This window comes from Anguilla anguilla, chromosome 5 (genome assembly GCF_013347855.1).
Source record: "Anguilla anguilla isolate fAngAng1 chromosome 5, fAngAng1.pri, whole genome shotgun sequence".
Classification (NCBI taxonomy): Eukaryota; Metazoa; Chordata; class Actinopteri; order Anguilliformes; family Anguillidae; genus Anguilla; species Anguilla anguilla.
Window position 1 is genome coordinate 34,855,301 of NC_049205.1, and position 26,130 is coordinate 34,881,430.

Here is a 26,130-nt window from a genome sequence, read left to right on the forward strand (position 1 = left end):
GCGCTTGTGTTCCGACAAGTGAGAGTATGGAGATGAAGACCCCTGAGACAAGTGTGTTTGTTGGCGGTCCATCTACCTTGGCTGAGCATTGCCCATGTGATGTTGCCGGGCAGGGCCTTCTCCCGCCGATGCCAGCGGCGCTGTCAAATACCAGCCTGCTCTGTGTGTCTACTGGAAGCGGCCCACCAATCCAGCCTCTGTTCTTAGCGAGCACCCGCCTCCGCAGCGTGCGCAGTTAGAGGAGAAAACGGCGTTCCGCGGCAATTTCATATCTTTTGCTGAAAAACCAATGATCCATTTCACCGAAGATTTATCGCCCCTTTAATCCGGGCAGGATACAGCAAAGATTCTGATCTTTTGGAGATATTGTTTTATCGGGGGGTTGGAGCGGGGGGGGGGGATTTTCAACCTGGTCTCCTGTGGCAGACACTAAGATTACAGAGTGATTATAAGCAACTCAATACAGTATGACAGCCCTATCATGAGAGGGACTTACAATCATGTTTCATTAATTCAGCTTGAATGAAGCCTCATTTCAGGCCTCAAGGAGCTTAAGACTTATGTGAAATTAATAACATAACAGATGTCTTCACAATTTCTCTCCTTTGGATAAAAAACTGATGATTTCAAAAAACTACAATGTGTTAAAACGCAGACAGTGGAGGTCTATACTCCTGGGCAAAATGTTACTCATTTTAATCATTCATGCCCCAGGATGAGAAAAAATTCAAGTGTCAGATTTAAATTAAGCAGCGATATTCAACACTGTTATGTCGTTAGGATCGGAGGCGCTCTGCTCTTTCATGTTAATAAGCCGGGGCATTGGATATTTAAGCTAAAAGTGCAGAAAGATGAGATCTATCTCTGTTAATCACTGTGAGGAGGCAAAGGGCTTCGGGGAGTGGAAAGGGTGGGGGTAGGGGGCGGTGAGGGGTGTGTGCAGGAAGCTTTGTTTCTAATAATTTATCACTCTTTTTCAACCCCCCCCCCCCTCCCTCCCCCAAAGGAAAACAAGATGCGTCTACACTTGTGCAAATTTCAACACTTTCGAAAAGATGCGAGGATCTCTCCTTTGCGCTGAAACGCCTCAGGCCGAAAAGCTCCCCTCTCTCTGTGCGCTGAGCGAGGAGCTGTAAGCAGCCCGTTATTTCAAAATGCAATTCCATTATTTTGGCTGCCGCACGACGAGGCGGCTTACAAGATGAATTTGAACGCATGCATGCGCAGGGGCTTTGTCTACCTGCCACTGCTTTTCAAAGCAGGAAACGCTCTCTGAATGAAGAAAAAAAAAAAAAAAAAAAAAACAATCTTTTAGCTTGTCTTTTGATCCACTGGGCTAAGGGAGCTGAGAAGCGACGCATACTTATTTTCTTTCGTTATATTCTTATTTGAAGCTTCATGGAGTGGGCTGTGTGACAGTTTGTTGATGCAGATTATTCATGCCAATATTGTAAAACTGGAATGACATCACTGGGAAATTCCACCTTACAAGGAGTGGATTATTTAACACCTGTGTGCTGCCTGTGTGGCAAGTGTGGAGAGCACAAGGAAGTTTCATTTTGAGATGCGGCTTTACAGTGCATTTCTGTGCGCATCTTACCACAGACGATGGGAATGCCTGATCAGGGAAAATTGTTTGTTTAGATAACAAAATTGCCCAGGATAGCTTTCAAATGTTGAATTTTTTTATTATTGGGTGCTGCAAAAGAAATGTCAAATAACAGGAGATGGCTTTCCTTTTCTGACCAGCAGTTTCTCTGAGACATACCCAGCTAACAATATTAGGCTGTCACAGCATTTTCAGAACATCCTGCAGTTATGCAAACCTGAAATTTTAGCAACAAAAAACATGGTGCAGACTTCACAATTGCTTACATACAAAAATTAAAGTTCAATGTATTATCTAATAAATGTCTGTCATCAGCTATCACAGGCATTTCATTTCCTATTCATTGTAACAGAGAGTCATGCAGGTGGTCAGCCAAGCCAACTGAATGTGGCAGAACTAAAAGAGTATGCATGAAATGGTCGGATGGTGGCGCTAGACGAGTCAATAAGATCAAGTGGTTTCTTCCTCTTGGGACCATGCCTGTGCATAACAAACAGCAATTCAGCCTTTAGTTTTCGAGATGCATTGATCACAAATAAAAAACAGCTTTTTATTTGACTTTAGTTCCTGTACGTGTTATGGCCTTTATCACCATACTCACCCTAAGCTATGGCTCTTTGACTAAAGACAGCTGATATCCAATGAGTTTTCCCACTAAAGGCAAAGTTTTAGATGTGACATGGGGAGTGGGAGGCTACTACTAACTAGGTGTTCAATTACCAATAAATGGAGGGTTAGGGAAAGTCTCCCTGAGGATGTTTCTCTGGGTAAGGGCAGGGGCAGGCGGGGGGAAGGGGGTTGGGGGGACGGGTGATCCGTGGCGATTGGAGCTTAGCACTTGGCTGCCCGCCAGCGCTAACTGTACTTATTACACTCATCCCGTGAAGAGAGCATCCATCTCCCGCTCCCCTCTGACACTTCATTTATTCCCACATTCATTTGTCATGTCCCCAATCACTAAAATGAATAGAAACTTTCGGCCATGATGGATGGCGCCTCTAATTAAGACCAAAGAAAAGATCCTTGCTCAAGTCCAGATGCTTTTTTTCCTTTTTTTGCATTTTTTTTTGTTCTTCTAATAAGAAAGTCTGCTCTTGTTAAGCTCTTTGGGTAATGACCTTTGTAGCCATTATCTCCTTTCTGTAGGTCATTCATGGGTTGAGAGGGGGAAAAAATAACCTTTTTTTCCAGACAGGATGCTTTTTTTATTGTTTGTTTGTTTGTTTGCCGTGCTTAATACAAAAAGGGAATGGTGTTGAGAATTTTATCTAAAGGAAATCCCCTCAGAGATTATCTATTCAAAGGCATGCAAATGACATTGCCATGTGAGTAAAAAAAAAAGCGGGTTGTATTCATTTTGAAACTGCTTAATTACTACAGTTCCAAAATAACTTCCCTGTTGTTTACTGCTACGGTACATACAAAGAAATCTCTGGCATACTGTGACTGTGGAGCAGTTGATTATGTGGAATTTTAACTTCTTTCAGACAGTATTTGAACAAAGACAGAACAGGGCTCCTTTCAAGGTGAACAGAAGTGCACTGAACAGGTGATTCACCATATACATCTTATAAACATTTTAAGAAACCTTGACCACTGCTGGACCATAACTACAATTTTTACAACCAGGAATTACTTTTTTTTTCTCAAAGTTTTCAGATCAAGCAATTACATTAATAATTGCTAAATAAATATTGGAACTGGATATAGTTTAGCAATTCAAACAGTTTTGTACATAGGTGCAAAGATATGCAAACTGTGAAACTTTTAGCCAATCACACATATTGAAAAACAGAGGGGGCCTTCCTGCCCCCAGACGTAAACAATGACACCAATGACATGCCAAAGCCAATATAAAATTCTAACATTCACTCTGTATTCATGGTTCACACTCACCACGCTACACTTACAGTAAGTACACTTAAGAAGTACACTCCAGAAAAAGTGTCTCTCACTTGACACCACAATCCAGGCTTCGCCAGATAAACACCAGAATCCGACAAGCATCCATTGATAAACAGACATTCCTTTTGAACAAACTATTCACAATGAGTTTGTTAGAAATATTATTTTTTTCAATGTCTGTAGAAATTATCAATAAAATTTCCCAATTGACTGTAAATAACATACAGTCATGGATGGAAAAAATATACTAACTTGTATTTTGTTACAAAATAAATTTATCCATGAACTGCAACCAAAATGGCTGACATAGATTGTACTGTATACAGTGATTGGCAATATTTCAAATACTCATATTTTTAGTATATATTTGCATGTTTGTATTTCATATGTAATTTTGATTGTTTCCTTTTTGTATGGTTTATACATCTAAAATTACATATGAAAAACAAACATGCAAATATATACTAAAAATACAAGTATTGGAAATATTGCCAACCACTGTACATTACAATTGTACATTACAATTACAGTAACAGAAGGAAATGGGTACATAGTCCTGCCCTTGATCATTTCACAGTTTACATCACTTTAGTACATGTAGTTGTTTGCTAATTTATGTCATTAAAATAACTTATTGTAACCCAGTTGATACAATGTTTATGATTTAACTTGTTAAAACAGTTAATTCAAAGGAACTGGTGATGGAGGATTCCATTGAACCTCTGCTTCTTACAGGTTCAATGGAATGAGTCTGGCCAACAAGCACTGATGGATTTCTACCCTTAATGAGATCAGTAAGCAATAAAAAGGGGCATAAATCACGGGGAAAAGGCTGGGAGGTCACTTAGCACGAAGAAGGTTATGTGTTGGCAGTGGAGGTAGTGTGGGAGACGTTATGTCAGAAGGTTTTTTTCTTTGCAAAGCCCAAAAGAGACAGAAGCCAGCCTGTATTGTAAGAGGCACCCAAACCAAGGTCATCCACTCACACAATACAGCTGTCCCACCAACATCGCTCGCCCCTGACCCCATATAGGCCCAAAGTCATGATAAGAGACGCCAATGAGCATCATATCTTGGTCTCCACATGGGAGCACAACACAATACAAATCCAAGCGAGGGAAGTTATTGAGGCCGAGCAAACAGTTGATTAACGTGCAACGTGGAGGAATATGTAGGGATCCGCTTTTGGGAAAGTGGGGAAGTGTTTGTACGGATTAATAGAGATCAGGCAGGAGAGGGAGCATGGGCCTCGGCAGCACAAACGAGAATGGGCAGGCCCACAACAGGCAAAGCCACAGTAATCATTTCAGGAAGTGTGAAAGGGAAGGATCAAATTACAGAGGAGGGGGCTGTATGTATGGAATTAAGGGAGAGAGCTGTGTGAAAGCCCAGTTTCATACATGCCAAGGAAAGCAAAAGAGCCCGGAGGGGCCAGGATATGAAAGGTATTGAAAAGAATCAATTACTGTAAATGCTTCAGGACTGCTCATGGCTGTAACACACCACCATAATGTGTCATTTCAGGCTGCCCTGATTTCACGCTACTGGTGGAACTACTTGATGCACCGTTGGTAGCATAGTTGCCCAGGAGGTAGCAATGTTGTGCACCGAAAGATAGATGTACAAACAAAACAAAAAACTACTAACAGTCATAATAACTGTTTCTTACAGTCCTACATACTTCTGTTATTGTTTAAAACACACAGCACCTGTCTAGTGTGTTGTGAGTATTACAAAAAAGAGTGATCTCCATTTCTGTATAGCTGATAAAATGATGCTAATTTAAACAGGGGTTCTAGGGTAACACGATTGTGCTCAGATACTTCAGGTTTATCATATTCATCTCATCAAGGCTTTTTTGATACCATATCTTGCTTACAACATTTGTGTACCAATGCCTTACAGTATGTGACAGAGAAGGAAATAAAACACTGAAAATGCTGCAAACTTTTGACGTGAGGTCATGCATTTCTGTGAAACAAACTGTCCTATTCTTTTTTAGTGTTTTTGTTCATAATCATACATTTTTACCAAATAGTATGTCAAAATCATCTAAGCTATCTCAGGAGTTTTTACAGTTGTTTAAAATAGCAACCAAATACAGCACAGTGCCTATTTTGACCCAAATCATGGGGAAAAAAACCCTTCAAAAAAATAATATGAATATTCAAAAAAACAGCAACCTCCATAACCCAATGTCCATGGAAATAACACATAGAACATTATTATCTGCAGATAATTGACTAAATCTTTGTGTGTGTGTGTGTGTGTGTGTGTGTGTGTGTGAGTGTGTGTCTTTTCCGGGCGGACATCCTATGCTTATTGCATCGAAACAAGACTATGCAAAGGTTGTGTGCCCATCTCTCGGCAGGTTCTGAAGAGGGAAACGATTGCTTTCAAAACATTTCCGAATGTCATACAGGCTGTAAACGAGGCTGTGCGTGGCCTTTTCCCTTTGTTAGAGCTTGTTTGTTGTTTGTAACTTGGCCAGACATAACACAAACGCTGCCCACAGCACGTCTCCTAATGCTCACAGACTACATTGTCTCTGACACGTACGTCAACCTCGCTAAAATGGGAGACGGGCTGGACTCCCTTGTGAAGCAGAATAGACACACTCCCTGAACGCAGGCCGGAATCCAATAGCTTCTGGGGTGCTGAGAAGAAGTCCTGCACAGGTAGAATAACCCTTTTCCAGGAGCATTATTTGATCATTTATTATTTGCTCACTGTTGTCATATGAAACAATGAAGAGACTGCTCAGAATTGATGGCTTAACAGAAGTGTATATGAGCAAAAATGGTTTCATTTAGTGCCCTGGTTTTCATGTTAGAGGTGCCAGCAATGATGGATATGACACTATGCGCTGAATTTATCTTGAAAATGGGGTAATTATACCCTCAATAAAAGGATGGTGGTCTGCATTTATACTGATAGCTACTTTGACATGAAACAGGAGCTTGATTTACATACCTCCCTATGCAAGTCAACTTTAACAAGGAAAACCAGACTGGAACAGCGAAGTCCCATAGGTATTCTGTAGCACACTGCCACTTTTCTCTTATAGTTATAAAGCAGGTTATTCGAATGAAGGTCATGACTAAGCCATGTGTCTTCAACACAGGAATATTAGCAGGGCCAGAGAAAATACAACAGCTCCCCCTCTGGATGGGAGGTCTATTGATCACTCAACTCTGCATGTATCCAACAATTCCACTGTCACAAACTGGGATCATGAAACCATAAAAAATGAAAAAACAATACCAGCACAGCACACTAATAGTATGATATGTGCAAAGCAGCTGAACGCGAAACACTGTCATTTTTTGTTTCTTTGTGAGGGCATGTTTCATTTCCTGCTGAAGTCAAGATGCAAGCAAAGCTTAAAAAATATTAAATATATTTTGTTTTGATTATTGGCCATTTGAATTTGCATAGAGAGAATAATAAATTACCAGTGTCTCCGAAAAAGATCAAAGTCTAACATTTCTACACAAGTCTACACAATGCCAAAAAACAAACAAAAAAAAAAAACGATCACACAACATACACATGCACTTATTTTCTCCAACATTGCAAGTTGCTCTGGATAAAATCTGATCAAAGTAATACGGTGGGACAAAATCCCACATTTTTAGATTTCACCATCTCTTAGAATAAAATAATCCAGCCAGTCATTCACCACTCATCCATGCTAAACTAGTTTGTTTTTTTGGGATGTTGGATTTGGCCCTTAAAAAACTAATTCCCTCACACTCGACAAGCAGTTCATGTTCATCATCAATAGGATTGTACATGTTCTTTTAAAACTAAGGGACTGAGATTTTGAGCTGTGATCTTCTGAGAACCCACTTCAGCACCTGCCAGCATAGTTGAGCTTATGAGCTGCATGAACATCAGACAATCTAAGAATGACATTTATTGGGGGAGGGGGTTTGGGGGGGGGGGTGTAATTGATTAGAACACATTCATTATATTTTTCTGAGCTTATTCTCAGCCAGCTCTTGCACCTGTCCTTCATTCCCCCTGTCACGTCCGCCGACAGATTTCACAGTTCAGTGATGCCTGCACACCTTTACCATTTCTCTCCCTGATTGCATCTACCCACAACTGCACCGTAGACTGCATCCAATTCCAGAAACATCTCCAATATCTCATGCAAGTACATGCAAAGCCCATCAAACGGGGGAAGGAAAAACAATTATTCATAAACAAAGGAAGCCGCCAACGTCATGTTCAGCCTTTGCAGTCACTGTTCTCTGTTCCGTATACATCTCATTGGCTAACACTCAGTAAAGGACAGTTCTGACTCACATATTAAATACGTTTCGCCCGTACAAATTTTCGCAATTTTTCTGGAGCCGCATAATGCAGAAGTGGCGTGATGAACGTAAATGATCCATACCAGGCCGTACTTTTGGATCAATGTGTTGAAAATCTTGTGCGATTTTTTATTTCCTTTTTTTATAATTTATTGTATGTTTTGTTACGACGATTGCGCACCATCTGCTGAAAAACACATCGCCTTTCTCTGGCTGATTTAGGCCTGCAGTGCATGCTGGGAGGCGTAATCGGGGACACAGTGACTTAAAACCGCTTTAACCTTCATCTACCTTGAAGAGCCTGACATGACTTCTTACAGGGTGGGGATTTTGCCCCCCCCCCGCCCCCCCCTTCCAATCCCCTCTACGGCTACAAAGATCACACATCCTCGGTTTTCCTCGTGTTCGTTGTTTATGAAAACAGAGACAGGGTGTTACGAGCGCGAGCACTTCTTAAAGCGCTGATATGACCTTGTGACAGACTGATCTCAGAGTGGGAGAAATCTAGCTCTCGATGAATCCCTTGTAGTACATCTAATTCCCCGCGGAACACGCAGCGAGAAGGAGCCTCATCTTGGGAATAGAAAGGAACTGAAGAGCAGATTAATATTATAAACATTAATATTTCCCCGGCGACATCTGCATGCTCAAAGGATTACCGGGCTCCCGGGTGATTACTGACAGGGAAGAGGGGTTGCTAGTCCAAAAAAACCAATACAAAAAAAAGGTGTCATCTTCCCCTGGGAGAGGAAACGCAAACGTCCTCATCACACATCGCACATACCCAACCCAGATCTGTGTTTTCATCGCACCACTTCCTGGTTTGCCCATCACACTACCATATCAATCAGTGATGCAGCATTAAAAAAAAATCATGTACATTATTCATATATAACACAAGGAAGTCTCTAGTGGCAGCCATTATTCCACTATGGGCTTTATTCAGTCAGGTGCCCAAATATCCCATCTTAGAAGGTGCAAATCCCTGCCAAAAGGACTACATGCTACACGAAGAGCCAATTTAAATGTATTCCTTGCTCAAAGCTTTCTTTGAATATATTAAAATGATGCACCAGGTACTCTACCTCAGCAGCCATCACAGGAGTGGCACCGTGCCATGTTTCTCATGTAAAAACGGGTTAAAGTGCAAGCTCTTTCTGGCACCGAAGGCGACAGAGGCGATACCCTGCCTTTTCGGGGCACCTGAACAAAATGACAAAATGGCAGCGACGCAGGGATGACACGCGGCCCTCCGAAAGGCCCGCTCCCGACCTCCGCCCGCTCCCGAGGGTGACCTCTCCTGTCCATCTGCGGCCCCGCTTTGGGTGCAGGGCCCGGCGGGAAGCGGCTCTCGGCCGACGGTCGGCTTTCCAGAAGCGCCGTCGTTCCCGCTCCCGCCGAGCGGAGGCCGGGGCCGCGCACAGCTCGCGGATTTCCGGCGCCGACGTTAGCGTGAGGGAGAACGCGGCGCCAGCTCCGGTGGCACCTGATTCCAATAAGTGGGCTTAATTAAAGGCAGGCTGCTGCCGTGGCGATGGGGGGAACGAGAGGGGCGCCCTTATCGCGGAGACGGCGGCCGGTCCCTCTCACAATTATCCAGAGGAAGACGTCCAGACCCTGCGCCGCTACTTTTTTCGCGACCCGGAAAAAAAAAATCAAACGCGATTTGCATTTTTAGCCGACCCTAAATGAGGGAGACATCGAAAGGCTGAACGCTTCGCACGCGCAGAGAAAACGGGGCGTTTCCCTTCTCTGAGCGTGACTGTTGACTCTGCGCCTGCGATGATCGAACCGGACAGGGAAAGGAAGGTGCCCTGGCCAGAAGATTGTTTCCACGAGTTAAAACTGCTGCCGCGCCTCCAGATCCAGGGAGTCAAAGGAGGGGAGGGGGGGGGGGGGGGGGGGGCAGGGGGTCCAAAATCCCCCTATCAAATTTCCTGCTTTTTGGCTTTTCTGATACATGTCCACTAATCATCAATTAAGACACCGAAGGGTGCCGTCCGCACACAGACAAGGGCTCTGTTCTGCAAGGGCAAGCGTCAAAGGGGCCTTTACTCAGCAGACCGACGCCATGCTTCCGTTTTAAAAACAGGATGCAGGATGTTGTTTTCTGTTTCAAACCGTAAGCTGGACCAGTCATCTTGAAGCAATATCCATATTTGTTGTGCAGGCATGCTAAGCGACATGTCAAGTCGGTGTGCAGTTTTGACACTAAAGAATTATGTTAATTATAGAAAAAAGACATATATATTTATAGCAACGACAACAAAGCTGTATTTATTTATGGCTGAATATGCGAATCCCAAACATATCCTTTCAAAAATACTGAACTGTTTTGGCAGAACAAGTTGCAGGTACTGAAAAAGTGCACTGTGTATTTGGAGAACCTAATCCAAGGAGGAAAAACAGTACAACACCAGTTTTTTGAAAACACAGTAAATACTCAAAATACCAATGTTGTTTTTTTGTTTGTTTGTGTGTTTACCCCTCCTCACCGCCAGTAAATGGAAAGAGCACTAGGATTTCATATAAGAATATTGGAGTATCAAATTATTTTTTCAAATATTCTTTGCATAAAACGCGTTCCATTTCATCTGCTGCCAAAGCAATGACCCGCTCCGCTGCGCGTCGGGGGAACGCGATTGGGCGGCCGCCGCCTTCTCTGTGCGACGGCCCTCTCGGTGATTACACATCACAAAAGCGCTCTTTCGCGATTAGAAGAATTCCGCGCAGGTGGCGGCGCCCCTCCCCGTCTTTAGGATTAAAGGGCAAAGAGATCCGGATCGCTTTTCTAAATAACATTTAAAGCGGCGGTCTGAGGAAACATCCCAATTTATAATCCCCGAAATATATCATTATTGGGATAATGGGCGCAGATGAATTGCTTTGCATACACTAGCTGCCAAGAGCCTGACCCGCGACAATCTGAAATGACACCCCAGCCGAGGCCTGAGGAATTCATTTTCGTTTTCCCGCTCGGCTGCCCTAATCAACGCGCGCCGCGGTGACAAAGAGTTCATTGTCGCCGCTCGAATTGCCGCCGCCGCCGCCGCCATTTCGCCCGGGCGGCGACGGAAACCGGGGCCCGCAGTCACAATCGATGCGATGTTTAGCGGACAAGAACAAAAACGTGTAGCGAGCAACATAAATTAAATATGTCCCTGTATCAGAACGCATAACTTTGACTGAACACTGAACTGAATTCCAGTTTTGCGCCCGTTAAGGAAAGAAGGTGGATATTGCGGTTTAAGATTGTTTTGCTGAGCTGATTATTGTACGAGCTGGTTTAAATAAATGTTTGGTTTAACCTTTTACACACCAGTGAAATGATTTTGTTTATAAGATACCATTAATGTTTAACATTATTCAGGACATTAATTCATATTATTTCAGTCATTTTTAGTGAAGTGTTTCAAATAAGTATTTGACCAGGTCTGATTGCGATTTTGCATCACATGAATGGGAGCACAAATAAGGCCTAGTAAAAATATGGTCAGGCAGACATTTTGATGAAAACTCTTTTGTTTTGTTTCATTTGATGAAAATATTACGTTCCTGTTTCTCCATGTGTCTGCAGATGCAAATGGGATACATCACATCTTACATCCAACACAGATAGGTTAAGCAGGCTGTGCCAGTCTAATATCAGACAAAATGTTATCGGTGAGTTCAAATCCAGATTAAAAATCTCAAACAAATTCTACGCATATTCGTCTTTGACTTTTAATATTTGTTCATAATACTTTGCCGAAGATCAATGCAAGCTTTGTGCTGGCACTGCTGGCACTCCTAAGCAGCAGTACAAGGCTTAGGCTGGATGATTACCGCCATACTGATACCTGTCACTGCACCCATGCGTCCGGCTGGAGCATTAGCACGACAGGGTCATCTCCCTGGTCGTAATCTGCGTAACCCCCCTTTGGTCTTCTCCACAGCGCCGTCCCTGTCCGGCGGAGCAGCGGCGAAAGGGGGATCAAAAAGAATCGTTTCCCGGAAAAGTAATCATCGGATCCTTGTCACCGGGGCCTCGACGTGGGTCAACGGCGGCGTTTAGAGTCGCGGGCCACTCCCTAAACGATTCCCCGCTCGCAATCCGAGGACGCGCGAAGCAATTTCATACGTCGGCGACGTTCGCAATGCAGCACCTGTGTGATTTAATGGCTGTTCCCTCTGCGTCCCCCCCTCCCTCCCCCCCCCCCAGCCAGCCCTGCACGCACGAGTATTACCATAATCACACCAGTCAAGCCAGGCATTATTGCTCGGTGGGGAAATCAATGTCCCTCATATATCACAGAGATGTAAAAAAAAATTATCCACAGGATTATATCTTGATATGAGCTTTTATTTACTCGTACTTGTCTAACAGAAAACACCTGCCGCGGTCCAATAAGATCACGGGATTAATCTTAGTAAGACTTAATACACAAAGATGGTCAGACAGGAAATATTAGAAAAATATGAAATATGAATATATTCGTCTTGTGGAATATGAAACATGATTCATCTACCGCAGAGATTACGGCTTGATGTATTGCTGTACTTAGGAATGAGACAAAGTTAATTTCTTAGTAGGCCAAATGTTGCCAGCATATCCAAGGAATAATAATAATTCTTCTGGGAAGCGCATAAATTAAACTTAAGCCTTCTATTCTGTTTGCATATTAATGGTGCAGGTTAACTGGTCCGTGTGCCATCACATCCCTCTGCCTGAGACACAATGGGCTTACTGCACCGTGTGATTTAAATACATAATTTGTTTATTTCCCCCCGCCCCCCCCCCTCCACCCCTGCCCCAAAAAAAGAAAAATTCTCTCATTGCAAAATGTACTCACCCTGCAAAATAAGCTTTGCAGTCCATTGCATGTCACTTGCACAAATGATGTCTGTCACTGCTACTTCCCGTATTGCTTTCATTATAATGCCACGGACCGGCTGCCAATCAGAAATAATTCCTGTTCTTGAACTGTACTTAATATTACCTGAAAAGCGAGGGGTGAGAGTGTGATTTATCGTGACAATCCTGCCGTCCCCGGAGGCCTTTGGACCTCCTGCTTCCTGACTTAGGCCTTTTTCAATATCCTGAAAATTTGGAGAAAACGGGCATAGCGTCCGGTGCTTAGGAGGCACGGGGCCGACGGGGTCCCCCACCGCGCTACGGTCTCGGGTCACGCGACACAGGAACGCGAGCGGCCCCGCGGCTAAACGTCGGCTTGCGCGTCTCGTCCTGTGGCCGCCGTGCTTCTCCGACGCTCAGCACGCTGCGGCCCTCATTAAACAGGGCTCCCGCTAGGCTAACCCGAAACAAGGCCACTTCTATCGGCTGGTGCCACTCTGGGATTAATCTGGACTTCAGCTTCTGCAAAGCCGTGGCGCGTTCTTAGCCGACTGAGACTGAGAATTTGATTCTTATGGGCAAATCTACAGCGGTTGTTGTGGGACAGTGTCCATTGTCGGGTAATGAGATGGCAGGCACAGGTCAGAAGATGGATGGTGCAAAAGGAAAAATTGCAATGTACATTATTAAGCAACCGTGATGTGGGCACTCTCACCAGTCAAATGAAACACTGTGCACATTTCATGCATTTTACAAGTCACAGCCGCCTCTAAACTATTGGAGGCCCAAGGCAAAATTACGGACCAGGGGGGCCTTTCCAGACAGGAGTCCTAGGCGATTGTTTATGGCACCCATGCCCAGAATTGGCTCGGTTACTTTACTTTACTTTTTAAGAGTTTATGCATTTCATATTTGAAAATTCTAGGCCACATTTCAAATAAGAGTGGGTTACAGATAATTAATTTGCTTATTAAACAGGTTTAGGAAAGTTGGGGAAAACCACTGATGAATTGAACATCAGGGCTACACTCCTTATTTGAATGCTTAACAGTTGTCAGGAAAGAACAGCAACTGTATTGGATTATCCCTCCAGCATGTCAGTGGAGTGGTATACAGTTGATGTACAGTTCCTGAGAATGGGAAATAGGCCTTTGTATGGAAAAATATGCTGCCGTGTTTGCTGTGATTTTTTTTTTTAAGTGCCACATTGAGGATTAAGCATGTTATTTTTCCAAGGTGACTAAGGCGATTTGTTTGAACCACTTCGGATGTGAAGAGATTTTAGTTATAAAAGAAAAAAAAAACTATGCAAAACTCATACTGAGACCAGCTGTTGAAACTTCGCGTTTGATGTGCCATGGACACCTGTGAAATCAAATCAAATTTGGGCCGCATTGTGCACGTGTCCAAAGCACATTAATGCGCTTACCTGAGCGCATTAGCCTACAATATTCCTCAATCAAGGACAGTGACGCTCAGCTCCCTGGTTCTTGAAGACAGCGAAAACCTTTCTTGAAGGACAGTCGAGCAGGGGCATTAAAAACGGATTACCTTCCGATGGCAAATCTGTTTTGCGACTAAGGACGGACAACATTTAGCGCGTTCCAGTTTGACAGGTAACTTACTGTAGGAATTGAAGAAGCGGCGATTTCTGGCCTCCTGGAGTGCGCCTTCACATCACGCGACTCTTCAGATCTGAGCTCACGACGGCTGGATGAAAAAATCCCTCCTTCAGCAGATCTAGGCTAAGTCACAGAAGCTAGCCGCTCCCTTATGACTGACATAAAATATAAACAAATACATTGGCCTATATAAGAAATAGTAAGTTCTAATACCTAGATTAAATCTAACCAGAAAACATTCCCAATCACTTTTTACATTATTATTTTCAGCTTTAGGTGTGCTTTCACATCACATAATATAAATTAGACAAAAATGGTGTGTAATCCCCAAAAAATAACTTCTTCGAAATAGGCCTACTCATATTAACAGACAATTAATTGACTCATGGCTTCATAAAAACGTTGCTGTTCAGCCTTCTGTATTAAACAAAGATAGCCCTGTTCTCCAATGATTACTTGCAACATGCCAGCATTTAACTTTAAAGAGCATTTTTCAGCATCTATATCTGGTTTTATCTCATTCAGCACTGGGTGTCTTTGCATCCTGGATTATTATTATTATTATTATTATTATTATTATACCGTTGTAATTAGATAGATGTATCTCTTTCTGGATTGGTATTGTGATATGAGCAACATTTTAATCCTCAAATTACTGTCCTTGTAACACTAGTAAGATTTAACATTGTTTGTGGTGCTCGTACTTAAATATAATTAATTTACAGTGCCACGGAATTTCAACATCTTCTTTTAATAAGCACTTATTCAAATAGGTCAGATGATTGGTGCCAACAATGGTTTATCTAACGTCAGCCAGTATTCAGTCTAAATTTATTTCAATAAACAAAAATTATACTATGCACAAAAAGGCTATATCAATATTTTTTTAATATAAAGTATCTGCAATATGCCTAGTTTGCTTTAAAAAAAAAAAAAAAAAAAAAATATATATATATATATATATATATATATATATATATATATATATATATATATATATTAAAATGAGAGAAACTGTAAACATGGAACGTCGACAGGCAACACACCAATGTTGATTTCGGAGAAAAGCGTTAGCTTCAAGTAGGAGTTGAGGCATTATGTCTGCGGTCAGGGCACGTTTCTACTCTCTGCAACGAACTGCCCTGTCATATTGTATATCTCCGCTTTAACGTAATGAAGTACCCATAATCTTTAATCTAAATCATCGTGTTTTGTATTTTTCACTGTCATTCTGTCCAAGAAAGCAGCCTGAACAACACGTTAGGAGAGAGGCCTCCGAGGAAAACTAAATAACAGCGTCGGCCATTTACGTACCTGCATTTCTTCAGTGCTGCCACTGAGTGGTGTACGCTGGAGCTGAGCAGGCTGTCCCGAATTGATATTCAAATCATTTGCATGCTGTTCTCGTCAAAAGCGTTTCTTTTCATTCCTGCAGAGGCTTTTTGGCTGATTACAATATCCAATTGCGTTTTCGAAGAGCTAAAGCCAACCTTCGCGATTGCCAAAAATGTGATTAATTTTTTTTAAAAAAGAAAAAAAGAAAAGAAAGAAAAACAGCTGTAGAACACAATTGAGACGGAAGACGGCCCCTAGAGACATAGCTACATCTATTCATCCCAAATAATGAAACAGGTTATTTCACCTGTTTACTGTACAAGCACTGTTAAAAGAAAAGCAATAATAATAATAATAATAATAATAAGCAGGAGAAACATCATAAAATGAAATAAAAAAATTTCATAGCCAATACTTCCAATAAATTAAGTACTTTTTCTCTTGTTGTTTCAGCAGTCACTTTTTTAGCGAAGCCAAGTCAAAATGCAGATATCTGACACTGACAGTAATTACACCATATTGTAAAAGACACTCTGGCTCTAATTCTTAATGTACCCATAAATAGAACATGTATACAATAATAGACTTATGTTCAGTAATTCATCTTTATGTTTATGAAAGGTTATATATCGTGCAATGTGCCAGGTTGTAAAGTACTTAACAAAATTAACTTGTTTCATTTAATAACATCTCAGCCAAGATTCTGATGACTTCATTTGCTTAATTTGCTTAATAATAGTTTGATTATGTGGGTAACTGGGATTCTTTTCAAAACACGTATTAATTATCAATACAATGTCTCTGCTTGTCCTGTTCTAATGTTAGTCCAATACTAATATCTTGTATCTAGCATTCCATTATTTGATTACATGAAGCATGTATGCACATCTTCACTGGGTTGTTAAAAAGTAGGCCAACTGTTAATGGGAGCCCTATGATTTGCATGCTACTGCTCCATGTTTCTTTGTGCCTTGTTAGCCTTGTGGGAGATTTTACAATATGTCATTATTTTAATTCACTTTTTCTATATATCTCACACACCTCGATAGACAGCAAAATATACACACGCATGAACACACACACACACAAACAGAGGAGGAGACAAGACTGAGGGAGAGAAATAAAGGGAGTAGAGTAATGCTAGTACTGTATGCAAGTCACTCTCGTCTAAAGGAAGCTTGGCAGTCAGCAAAAACAGAATAAAAGAAACAATTTGCATGCAAATCAAAGTTTACCAGTTCAATCTCTTTATGTCTGACATCCATATGCACGTAGACGGTTTACTTAGCGCGAATCAACTCTACACATTATCACATTTTGTATTCCAATTGAAAGTGGATGCACATTTAATCACCAACTTAGCTACTCTACAAGAAGATGAGAGATTGTTGTGTGTCGGAGCTGGAAATGGCACCATGCATCAGGTTATGAAATATAGCTCTTCTCCAAAGTGACAAGGCCAGGATGTTTTTGGTAAATTGATTTTACATTTGTTTAAAAGTAACAGCTTGCTATACTGAATATATCACCACTATCACTATGAATATGAATATATCACTCTGTGCATACAGGGTACTATATACATAGAATGACATCAAAATATTTAAATGACATGAAATACCGCAAAATTCCATTTGAAAGCTATTTGTCTGTGAGATCTTTCTACTACATTACCTGGTTAGTTTCATAAGGACTCTACATTCATATATTGTTGACAGTAATCTTACTTTAGACAAACAGGGGAGTTCAAACAGGGATCTCAACCTGAAGTCCTGGATTAAAGCTATGCCTGCTGGTTTTTGGTGTGTTTCAGCACTTAAGTGATTTATCTTTATAAGTCTTGGATCGGCTAGAGTTCACACATCACACCTACTGGGTCTAAATTGACTGCTGATTGAAAGGAAACCCCATAGACCAGAAGAAAATTTGGCACTCCAGGACTGGTACTGGACATCACTTAGAGTGACTAAGTGTGGCACAGTCCATGGGGCAGCCAACTCTCATGCCATATATGAGTCCCCTCTGCAGTTGGGTTTTGATCTCTCGCCCCATAGCAGCTGCTGAGCTGTGGTCTCTCTCGATCTCTTACTCTCTCTGCTCTCTCCCTGTCTGAATAGAAAATTAAAAGGGACAAGAACTGCAGGCCACCATGATTGCCATCTCCTCCAAACATCATCTTTCAGAGGTTACGTAATATGCTGCACCACTAGAGGGCAGAAATGATAGAATTTTCATCTCACAAAATCTAATCTGTAGTGCTGAGAAAAAGTATTTGCCCCTTTTCTGATTTTTGCCATTTTTGCCTATTTTTACATTTAATTACATTAAAACATTTTGTGGGTTCAAGTCGTATTTAAATTGAATCTGAAATATAAAAAACACATCAGATTGTTGCTTCTTTTATTTGTTGAATGTGTCAGCTAATCAAACATGCAATCTTCTGCTGTGAAAAAGTTATTGCAATAATGCAATCAAAGGGATAATTAGAGACAGCTGACTGAACACAGCCTGGCTTGATTATGGCCAGAAATAATGTTTATTGATGATTAGCTTATTATTATTATTATTAGGAAAAATGATGATTAGTTGTTTGATGATTAAGCTTTGATTGCACTGAAATATGTCATACTGTTTAGTATAACTATAGATATATTATATACTTACAAGGAGCACAGTTGGGTCATGCAGCACGACCATGCTTGACACATAAGCGAGTTTCCATCAGAATGGCTGGAAAAAAAAACACAAAAAAACCCAACAAATTTAATGTTTTGGAAAGACCTAGTCAAAGCCCAGAACTAAATCGAATTGAGATGCTGTGGCAGGTAGGTCCTGAAACTAGTAGTTTGTGTTTGAAAATCCACACATGTTAAATTAAAGCAGGTATGCATGGAAAGGTAAGCTATAATTTCTCCACAGTGATGTGAAAGATTGATCATGAACTACAGGAAGCATTTGGCTGCAGTCATTGCAACCAGCTATTGTAAAGAAGCAATTATTTTTTCACACAGGGGCAATGGGTGCTGGATAACTTTGATTAAATAAATTAAACAAGTATATTATTTTGTGTCCAGACGTCTAGGTTGAGACGCTTTGACATAAAATGACTAGATTAACCCCTATATAGCTCTCATTTTAACCGAATATGTCCTAGTCAGCTAGAAAACCTTCACGTTTCAAACAAATGTTGCCATGTTTTCATCTGAAAGCCTGAATGGCATTTCACCAACTTTCCACTCGGTATGTATGAGAATAACTCATAGAATGGATAAATAGTTGAAAGATTGAAACCATGGAGACTATTAATACTAGACTCAATTGTAGTTTATATTATTTCATAGTGTGCAACATGCAGGCAAGCTCTGAGATTGACTATGATTTACACTGGCCATGGCACCGGGAAGCAGCACTTCTATCAGCACTTCTATTTGTGATGCCATGTTATAAAGGACTCAACTGTTCATTTGGACTGGTGTTCTAGGCCTAGCACGGTACTTCTAGTCTTGTTGTTTGCACTTGCTTGTAAGCCACTCTGTATAAAAGTGTCTGCCACATGCCAGTTTGTCTTTAAACAACATTTAAATGGCAAAGCCATTTCATGCCAGCCGTTCTACTACCACAATTTCATGGCCACCTTACCCGACCACCACTATCACCCCTTTTTAAATGACACTTGTACTAATGAATAATACCTCATTGGCATTATGTCCTTTACCAATAGGTATATGTAACTGGGGAATATATACTTGTCAAGTGCAAAATGGTATCCTATTGACCACTCTCATTCTGAAAAGATGAATCTCTAGATAATGAGATTAAAAGTGAAAAGTGTCCACTTGAATGCTAAATTACAATAGGATATATGACCAGTGACCTCTTATTTTCAGTATTATTAAATTTGATAAAGTAGAAACAGAAAACACAATAATTGTATGCACTATCATTCATTTTAAAATACTTTGCATGGCTCAACATAAATACAGACTACACATTTGCTACATTCATCCCTTCATATATTTTTTTTATTTCGTTTTGCAATATTCCATTATATTTCCATAAGACTACCACAAGATGGAGACATTTCACTTCATAAAAACGCTTTTATTTTACCAGTGTCAAAGGATGGCACGTCGTAACTGGTTGCTTTCTATTGCAAACGCTTCGTCTTTACATCATTACGAGTGGTTATAGATCCAAGGGCTTCTATGCTTCAGTTAAGCGATTTGTAGTGATAGATTATATGGCCTATGCACCCCTGCTTTTAAATCATTAGAACATACGCCAGTGAGCACAGCTTGGAAGTTATTAGAAAACTATAAACAATTGCAATAGAAAATAAATTGGGAGGTATCATCAGTCCATGAAAGTTGTAGTTCCGTTTAATAATTTTTTTTTTTTTTTTTAACAGAATTTTAAAAGTTTTCCTACACCTAGTAATCGTAATTCAACGAGTAACTGAAACTACACCTTGTTGATACTATTGTAAGTTAATGAGCAGCTCGCAGGATACACTGGTGGGTGCACACGTTTGCGCGTCAGTGGAAGCTGCGTCTCCAATTTCATTCCCCCAAAATGTCTAGAATTTGGAGACTGCGCAGTCTGGACACACTTTCAGTGAGCAGTATCAAAAAACTGCAAGAGCAAGCAAATCTTAGACTATCGCAGAAAGGGAGGATGTGCACATAGGAAAATAAAACTTGTAATTGCTGCCTGAAGCGCACGAACCAGCAACCCTGCCGCCTGCTTAGACATTCGGACAAAAATGACGAACGACAGTTTTTTCACGTATAGGCACTTTCTTCTAAAAGTGTTTTTGTTGCAGTTTGTTGGTTTTCAGCTAACGTTAGCGGCACCATCTCCAATAATAAAGTTTCCTGGGGATACTACCCCAAAAACAGACAAAGAAGTCGCGCTGGTAAGTTTCTCCGTTCCAAAACAGGTCACTCTTCTTTGATGACTTTCGAAGAATTTAATGTCTGAGGGTGTATTATGTATTCTGTGTATTAAACTGAGAAGCCTTTGTTTAAAAAGTTAATATAATGTTGTATTTATCGGATGGGGATTGTTCTGTCTAGAATTTGATCGTATTCTAGCCTAATTATGTTGCCTCTAGACAGCATATCGCAGAAATTATAGCCTCACACACTTTGCTCGTACAAAGAAAAATACATATTAGCAAGGAAAAACAACTGAGCTATGTCCAAGATACTAGAGACTCTGCCCCAAAACGGAGGCACGCACGCGCGCGCGCACACACACACTGCATTACATTAATTTATCAGGCGCTCTTACCTAAAGCAGCTTACATTACAGAACAAGAAATAGCTGTCCAAACCCGAATACCGTATTAAAAAATGCACAGCTGATGTGTTCTATATATACTGACTTTTTTTATTCAAGAATTTTACTATGATAGATATTCGGAGAATATGAGACTGAATGAGGCATTGAATGGAAAATGATACAACGACAATTTGTCGTGCGCAACAAAACTCTCGTTTTAATTATTTTCTTGACATATCGATGAACATATTGAATACCATTGCAACCTCAACAGATAACCCCTCCATCCACCCAACCCGTCCCCCGTTATTTTATTTTTTAGCCGGGCCTCTTGCCAATATTCGCTGAAAATTCCAGCTTTGTGAATTTGCATGGTTAGCACTTCAGATAACTCATGATGGAACTGCGTGTGTATACATTGTCTTGATGTTCTCCATAATTTTGCATTCGTAATCAAACAATATACATGTGGTTAAAGTGCAGATTCTCAGCTTTTATTAAAGGGTATTTTTATACATTTACATCGTAATGATTGGGACAAATGGCTTCGTTGGTGTTTCTGATTAGTCAGGTGTGTTCAGTTTCTTCTTTAGTGCAGGTATAAGAGAGCTTTCAGTATCTAGTCTTGATTCTAGGCTTTTGATTGCTTTTGGAGTCTATTATTGGCATTTGTCAACATTAGAGCCAGAGGTGTGTCAGTGAAAGTCAAGGAAGCCATTATAAGGCTGAGATAGGCCAAACCGTAGGGTTATCAAAATCAACTGTTTGGAACATCATTACGAAGAAGTGGAGCACTGGTGAGCTCAGGAGTTGCAAAGGCCCTAGTTGGCTAAGGAAGATCTCTACTGTGGATGACTGCTACATTCTCACCATAATAAAAAAAAACCCAAACATTTGTCTGACAAGTCAGAAACACTCTTCAGGCAGTAGCATGGATGTGTCAGTGGCTGCTGTCTCCAGAAGACTTCACAGAACAGAACTACAGAGGCTACACTGCAAGATGCAAACCCTGAGTTAGCTACAAAAACAGGATGGCCTGGTTATAGTTTGCTAAGAGTTCTGGAAAAAGTCTTGTGGGCAGATGAGATCAAGATTCACATGTTTTACATTGATGGCAAGAACAAAGTCTGGAGGCTAAAGGAAATTGCCCAAGATCCAAAGCCTACCACCTCATCTGAAACATGATGGTGGGGGTGTCATCCCATATAAATCCAACTAAACATGTGTTTCTTATGGTTAAATTTATATAATCTGAAATAAAATAGTAATATTTTGTATTTGGTTGCGAGTCCTTTACATTTGATGACTACCTGAAGTCTTCAACCAATAGACATCACCAGACGCTGGATGTCTTCCCTGGTGATTCTCTGCCAGTTCTGTACTGCAGTCATCTTCAGTTTCTGTTTGTTTCTGGGACATTTTGTTTTCAGTCTTGTCTTCAGCAAGTCAAGGACATCACACTTTATTTGCCCTGACAACCTAATTGGTCGCTTTAAAAGTTTGTTTCAAGTCATTGCCCTGCCATCCAATGATTTTTGAGGCATTTGATGGGATCTGAGCAGATCACATGTTTCTGTACACTTCAGAATTCATTCTGTTGCTGCAGTCTGCAGACAGTTACACTATCATTGAAGATAAGTGGGCTAATTCAAGTGGTAGCCATACATGTCCAAGCCATAGCACTACCTCCACCATGTTTCACAGATGAAGGGGAATGCTTTCTCCACACTCTCCTCTTTGCATCACTTTGGCACAGGTTAATATTCATCTGTCCATAAGACTTTGTTCAAGAACTATACAGTCTTTTTTTTTCTTTTTTTTTAGCTAACTCTACCCTGGCCATTCTGTTCTTGTGAGTTTCAGTGGTTTGTATCTTGTGGTTAACCCTCTGAGATTATGCTGGTGAAGTCTTCTGTATGTGGTAGATCTATGCCTACATCCTGTAGAGTGTTTTTAATCTGTTCGACAATTGAAAAGGGTTTTTTTCCCACACAATTGAAAGCATTCTTTTTTGGTTCATCCGCTACAGTGGTCTTCTAACCAGGTCGTTTGCTATTGCTGAGGTCAGCAATGCATTTTTGCTTACTCACACTATCAGTGTACTGTATCAAGAAGTTGGTTTTGACACACCCAATGTTTTGGCTATGTCTCCGATTCATTCAAATTTTTAAGCCTAATAATGGCATGCTTTATGGGCATTGGCACTTACTTCATCCTCATGTTGAGAGAGAACAGCAAGGTCCAAATGCAAATTCCATACCTTAAATCAACTCTGGACCTTTTGTTCGGTTCCTTGTGCAAGTACTAAAGACACACTGCTGGCCAAGAAACAGCAGAGTTGCCAATTGTCCAATTACTTTTCCTCTCCTAAAGTGGAGGTATTATGTATAAAATCAGGTAGATGGCAGTCTAGGAAAATTGTTGCACCAACAAATTCATCCATTTACTATTTAATATGATGCTACACTGCCAGCACCTGATTGTTTTCAGCCAAACACTTTTCAAACCGGAGAAACATGGCCTGTTCATAAACTCTCTTGTATTCAACCTAAACGCTCCACTAAAATATGTTTCTGAAAACATTTGAGGTGAGAAATAGGCTATGTAATTGCAGAATCTTGGTTCGCATTTGATCTTGCCTTGTTTGACAGTTTGATGCGAGTTTCATGAGCCTGTGTGTAAATAATTTGCATATAGAATACTTTATTCAAATGAGATGGACACACCTACTCCACTCTTAGAAATTTCCAGGTGCGGTGTTCAGTACACACAGAAGGTTCCAGCCGATGGACACTAATGTTAACAGGAGAAGACTGTTGTGTTGTTTAGCAAGTGAAACTGTTGTTAAACTGCACCACACCTACTAGCACTTGAAGAATGCAACTATAAAGGAACCCGTTCCCCTGGCTACAGTGAAATGGCAACTACGAAAAAGCCCTTGCTATGTGATGTTAACAAAAAGAAACAACTCCTGTGGGCTAAGCATTATCAATACTGGACCCAAAAGACTGGGAAAAGGCAGATGCACATAAAAATAGTCTCACCGCATGTTTGTTATCACAAATAGCTAGCTAGCCAACTATTTCATTATAAGCAGTGGCTGAACTATAAATGTAATCATTATCAGAGATATGGAACAAAAAGTGTCCCTATAAGTTCAATACGGAAGACCCCTTTTACTTTCAAATTATGGGACGATTAAACAGAGTGCATACATAGGAACTGGAGAGGGTAGGAGGGGCCAGGTGGTGAAGCCTAGGAAGTAAAGGGAAACAGCCTCTACTGCGCATGCTTGAGGGCAAAAACGCTTGCTGCCCATTGTATTCATTGTAGAAATCCAAGGTGATTGAACTACCAACGAAAATATCATCGGTCAATTGTTTGTGATCATAAATGTCATTTTTTGTGGAAGTTTTGGTCACTATTTGGTCAAAATGTGCATATTTTATTACATATCTACATCTGATTTTTATATGAAATGTAATGATCATTAATCAAGTTTCAAAATACCGTCAGGGACATTTTATTTTGCCTTCAAAGGTCTGATATTCCCCAGTCATTTTAATGAAAGCTCCAGTGTTTTCCCCCAGCATGAGCAGTACAGCCTTACTTCCAGGACTTTACAAGCTTAGGTTAGCTGAAGGCATGCTTGCTGGTCTAGTTAAGTATGTCTACACAATTAATGCCTTGTTCACAATTGACATATGCTTGCTCCGTTTACTTCGCTGGAAGTCATTTAAGTCAATGGAGGACCTCCGTAACGGAGTGGAAATACAACACCCCCTAGGAGACGACAGCTCTGTTGACTACAAAATGGCTGATGCGATGAAAAGATTTTATCTTTGTGCTGGCAATGAACCAGGGTGTGTCCCCACCGCTTTATTATTCTCCTTTCCTTGTCTCTTTTCCTAGTATGGAAGGCCAAATGGGTCACAAATATGTGGAATTTGCATCTGGAATCGTTGGCTCATTCCAATTCTTTATTTTATGTCCTTGCTTCCTTTCCTTGCTCCTAGTGTCAGAGAACGCAAGGAAAGGACGCTGGAATGGAGGAATCAAGGAAATATGTATAAGGCAATTGGAACATCCTTGCTCTTTCAAACGTCAGTTTGAAGCCACATCAATTACAGACTAGCTAGCTAGCTATGAACGTAGATAACAAGGCTGTAGCTGCATTTATCATCTAGCAGCTAGCTGCTAACTTGCTAGATGATAAAGCCAGCTACAGAGCCTTGTTAGCTACCTTCATACCTAAGAAAGCTACAGATGATGCTACCAGTTAACTAACATACCAGTAAGTTGTACATACGCATGCGCAAAACAATGTGCCGAAGTACACAATCATGTGATAGCATTTTATCCAATGACGGGTCGATACATCCAAATGACACCTGAACTGGAAACAGTGATGCCATTTTTGCAATTTCACCATCCTGGTAATTACACTGGTCAGAGTCCATCATTTTCGCAGGAAGTAATCAAACCATGAAGAAGAAGAAGATGAAAATATACAATGGTTTGCTTTCCATGAATGAATCAGCAACTTAGGAAATGTTTTTACCTTATTTTCCACAGTTGGTTGGCAACCTTAAATCAAGCTATAACTACAGTAGTTAGTAGGCAGTGGCTGGACATATCCCTTAACACTGCAAGTATGATACTGTAACAGTTGCTTTGCTAGCAGTTTACAATAAAAATTATCATTTTCCATGTTTGTTTTATTGAGCCAGACTGTTGATGCACATTAATTTAGAACAATGATATGCCTATATAGCTGGGCGTATAAGGGAAAATAATGCACACCTCCCAGCAAATTCCCAAAATTCAGTATTTAAGCAAGAGACAAACCAGGTGGAATGCACTTTTGAGCCATTACACTAATTTATTAACATAAAAAGAAAGAAGCTTTGATTCAAGCACAGGAAAAACAAAACGCTCTTTTTGTACCCAATTTGCGGCCCCTGATGCAAATCTAATACACCGGAAACCAACGGAATCTAACTATTTCCTGGCTATTTCCCTGTCCAATGCTGACTAACTGCCTCAACACCAGGAAGTCATTTATGACCATTAACTTGACCATTAACACAATAAGCGGCTAGCCTCTGAGCCAGCTATATATGTGTGTGTTTTTTCCCTCGGTGTACTAAATGTAAAATACGTGGTTTTTATAAATATGGTAAATGTCATGCACATTTGAGAGATTCTGCACAGTAAAAT

The 26,130-nt window shown here is 40.8% G+C and overlaps 1 protein-coding gene across 1 annotated transcript in view; it reads left to right on the forward strand.

Moving 5' to 3' along the window:
• Positions 1 to 20,217: 20,217 nt before the first annotated feature.
• Positions 20,218 to 26,130, forward strand: part of LOC118228365 (72 kDa type IV collagenase-like) — a 33,862-nt gene continuing 27,949 nt past the window's right edge. The window contains exon 1 of the mRNA XM_035419827.1: positions 20,218 to 20,542. Coding sequence (XP_035275718.1) covers positions 20,390 to 20,542 — 153 coding nt within the window. The 5' untranslated portion in view covers positions 20,218 to 20,389. The remainder of the gene's footprint in view (positions 20,543 to 26,130) is intronic.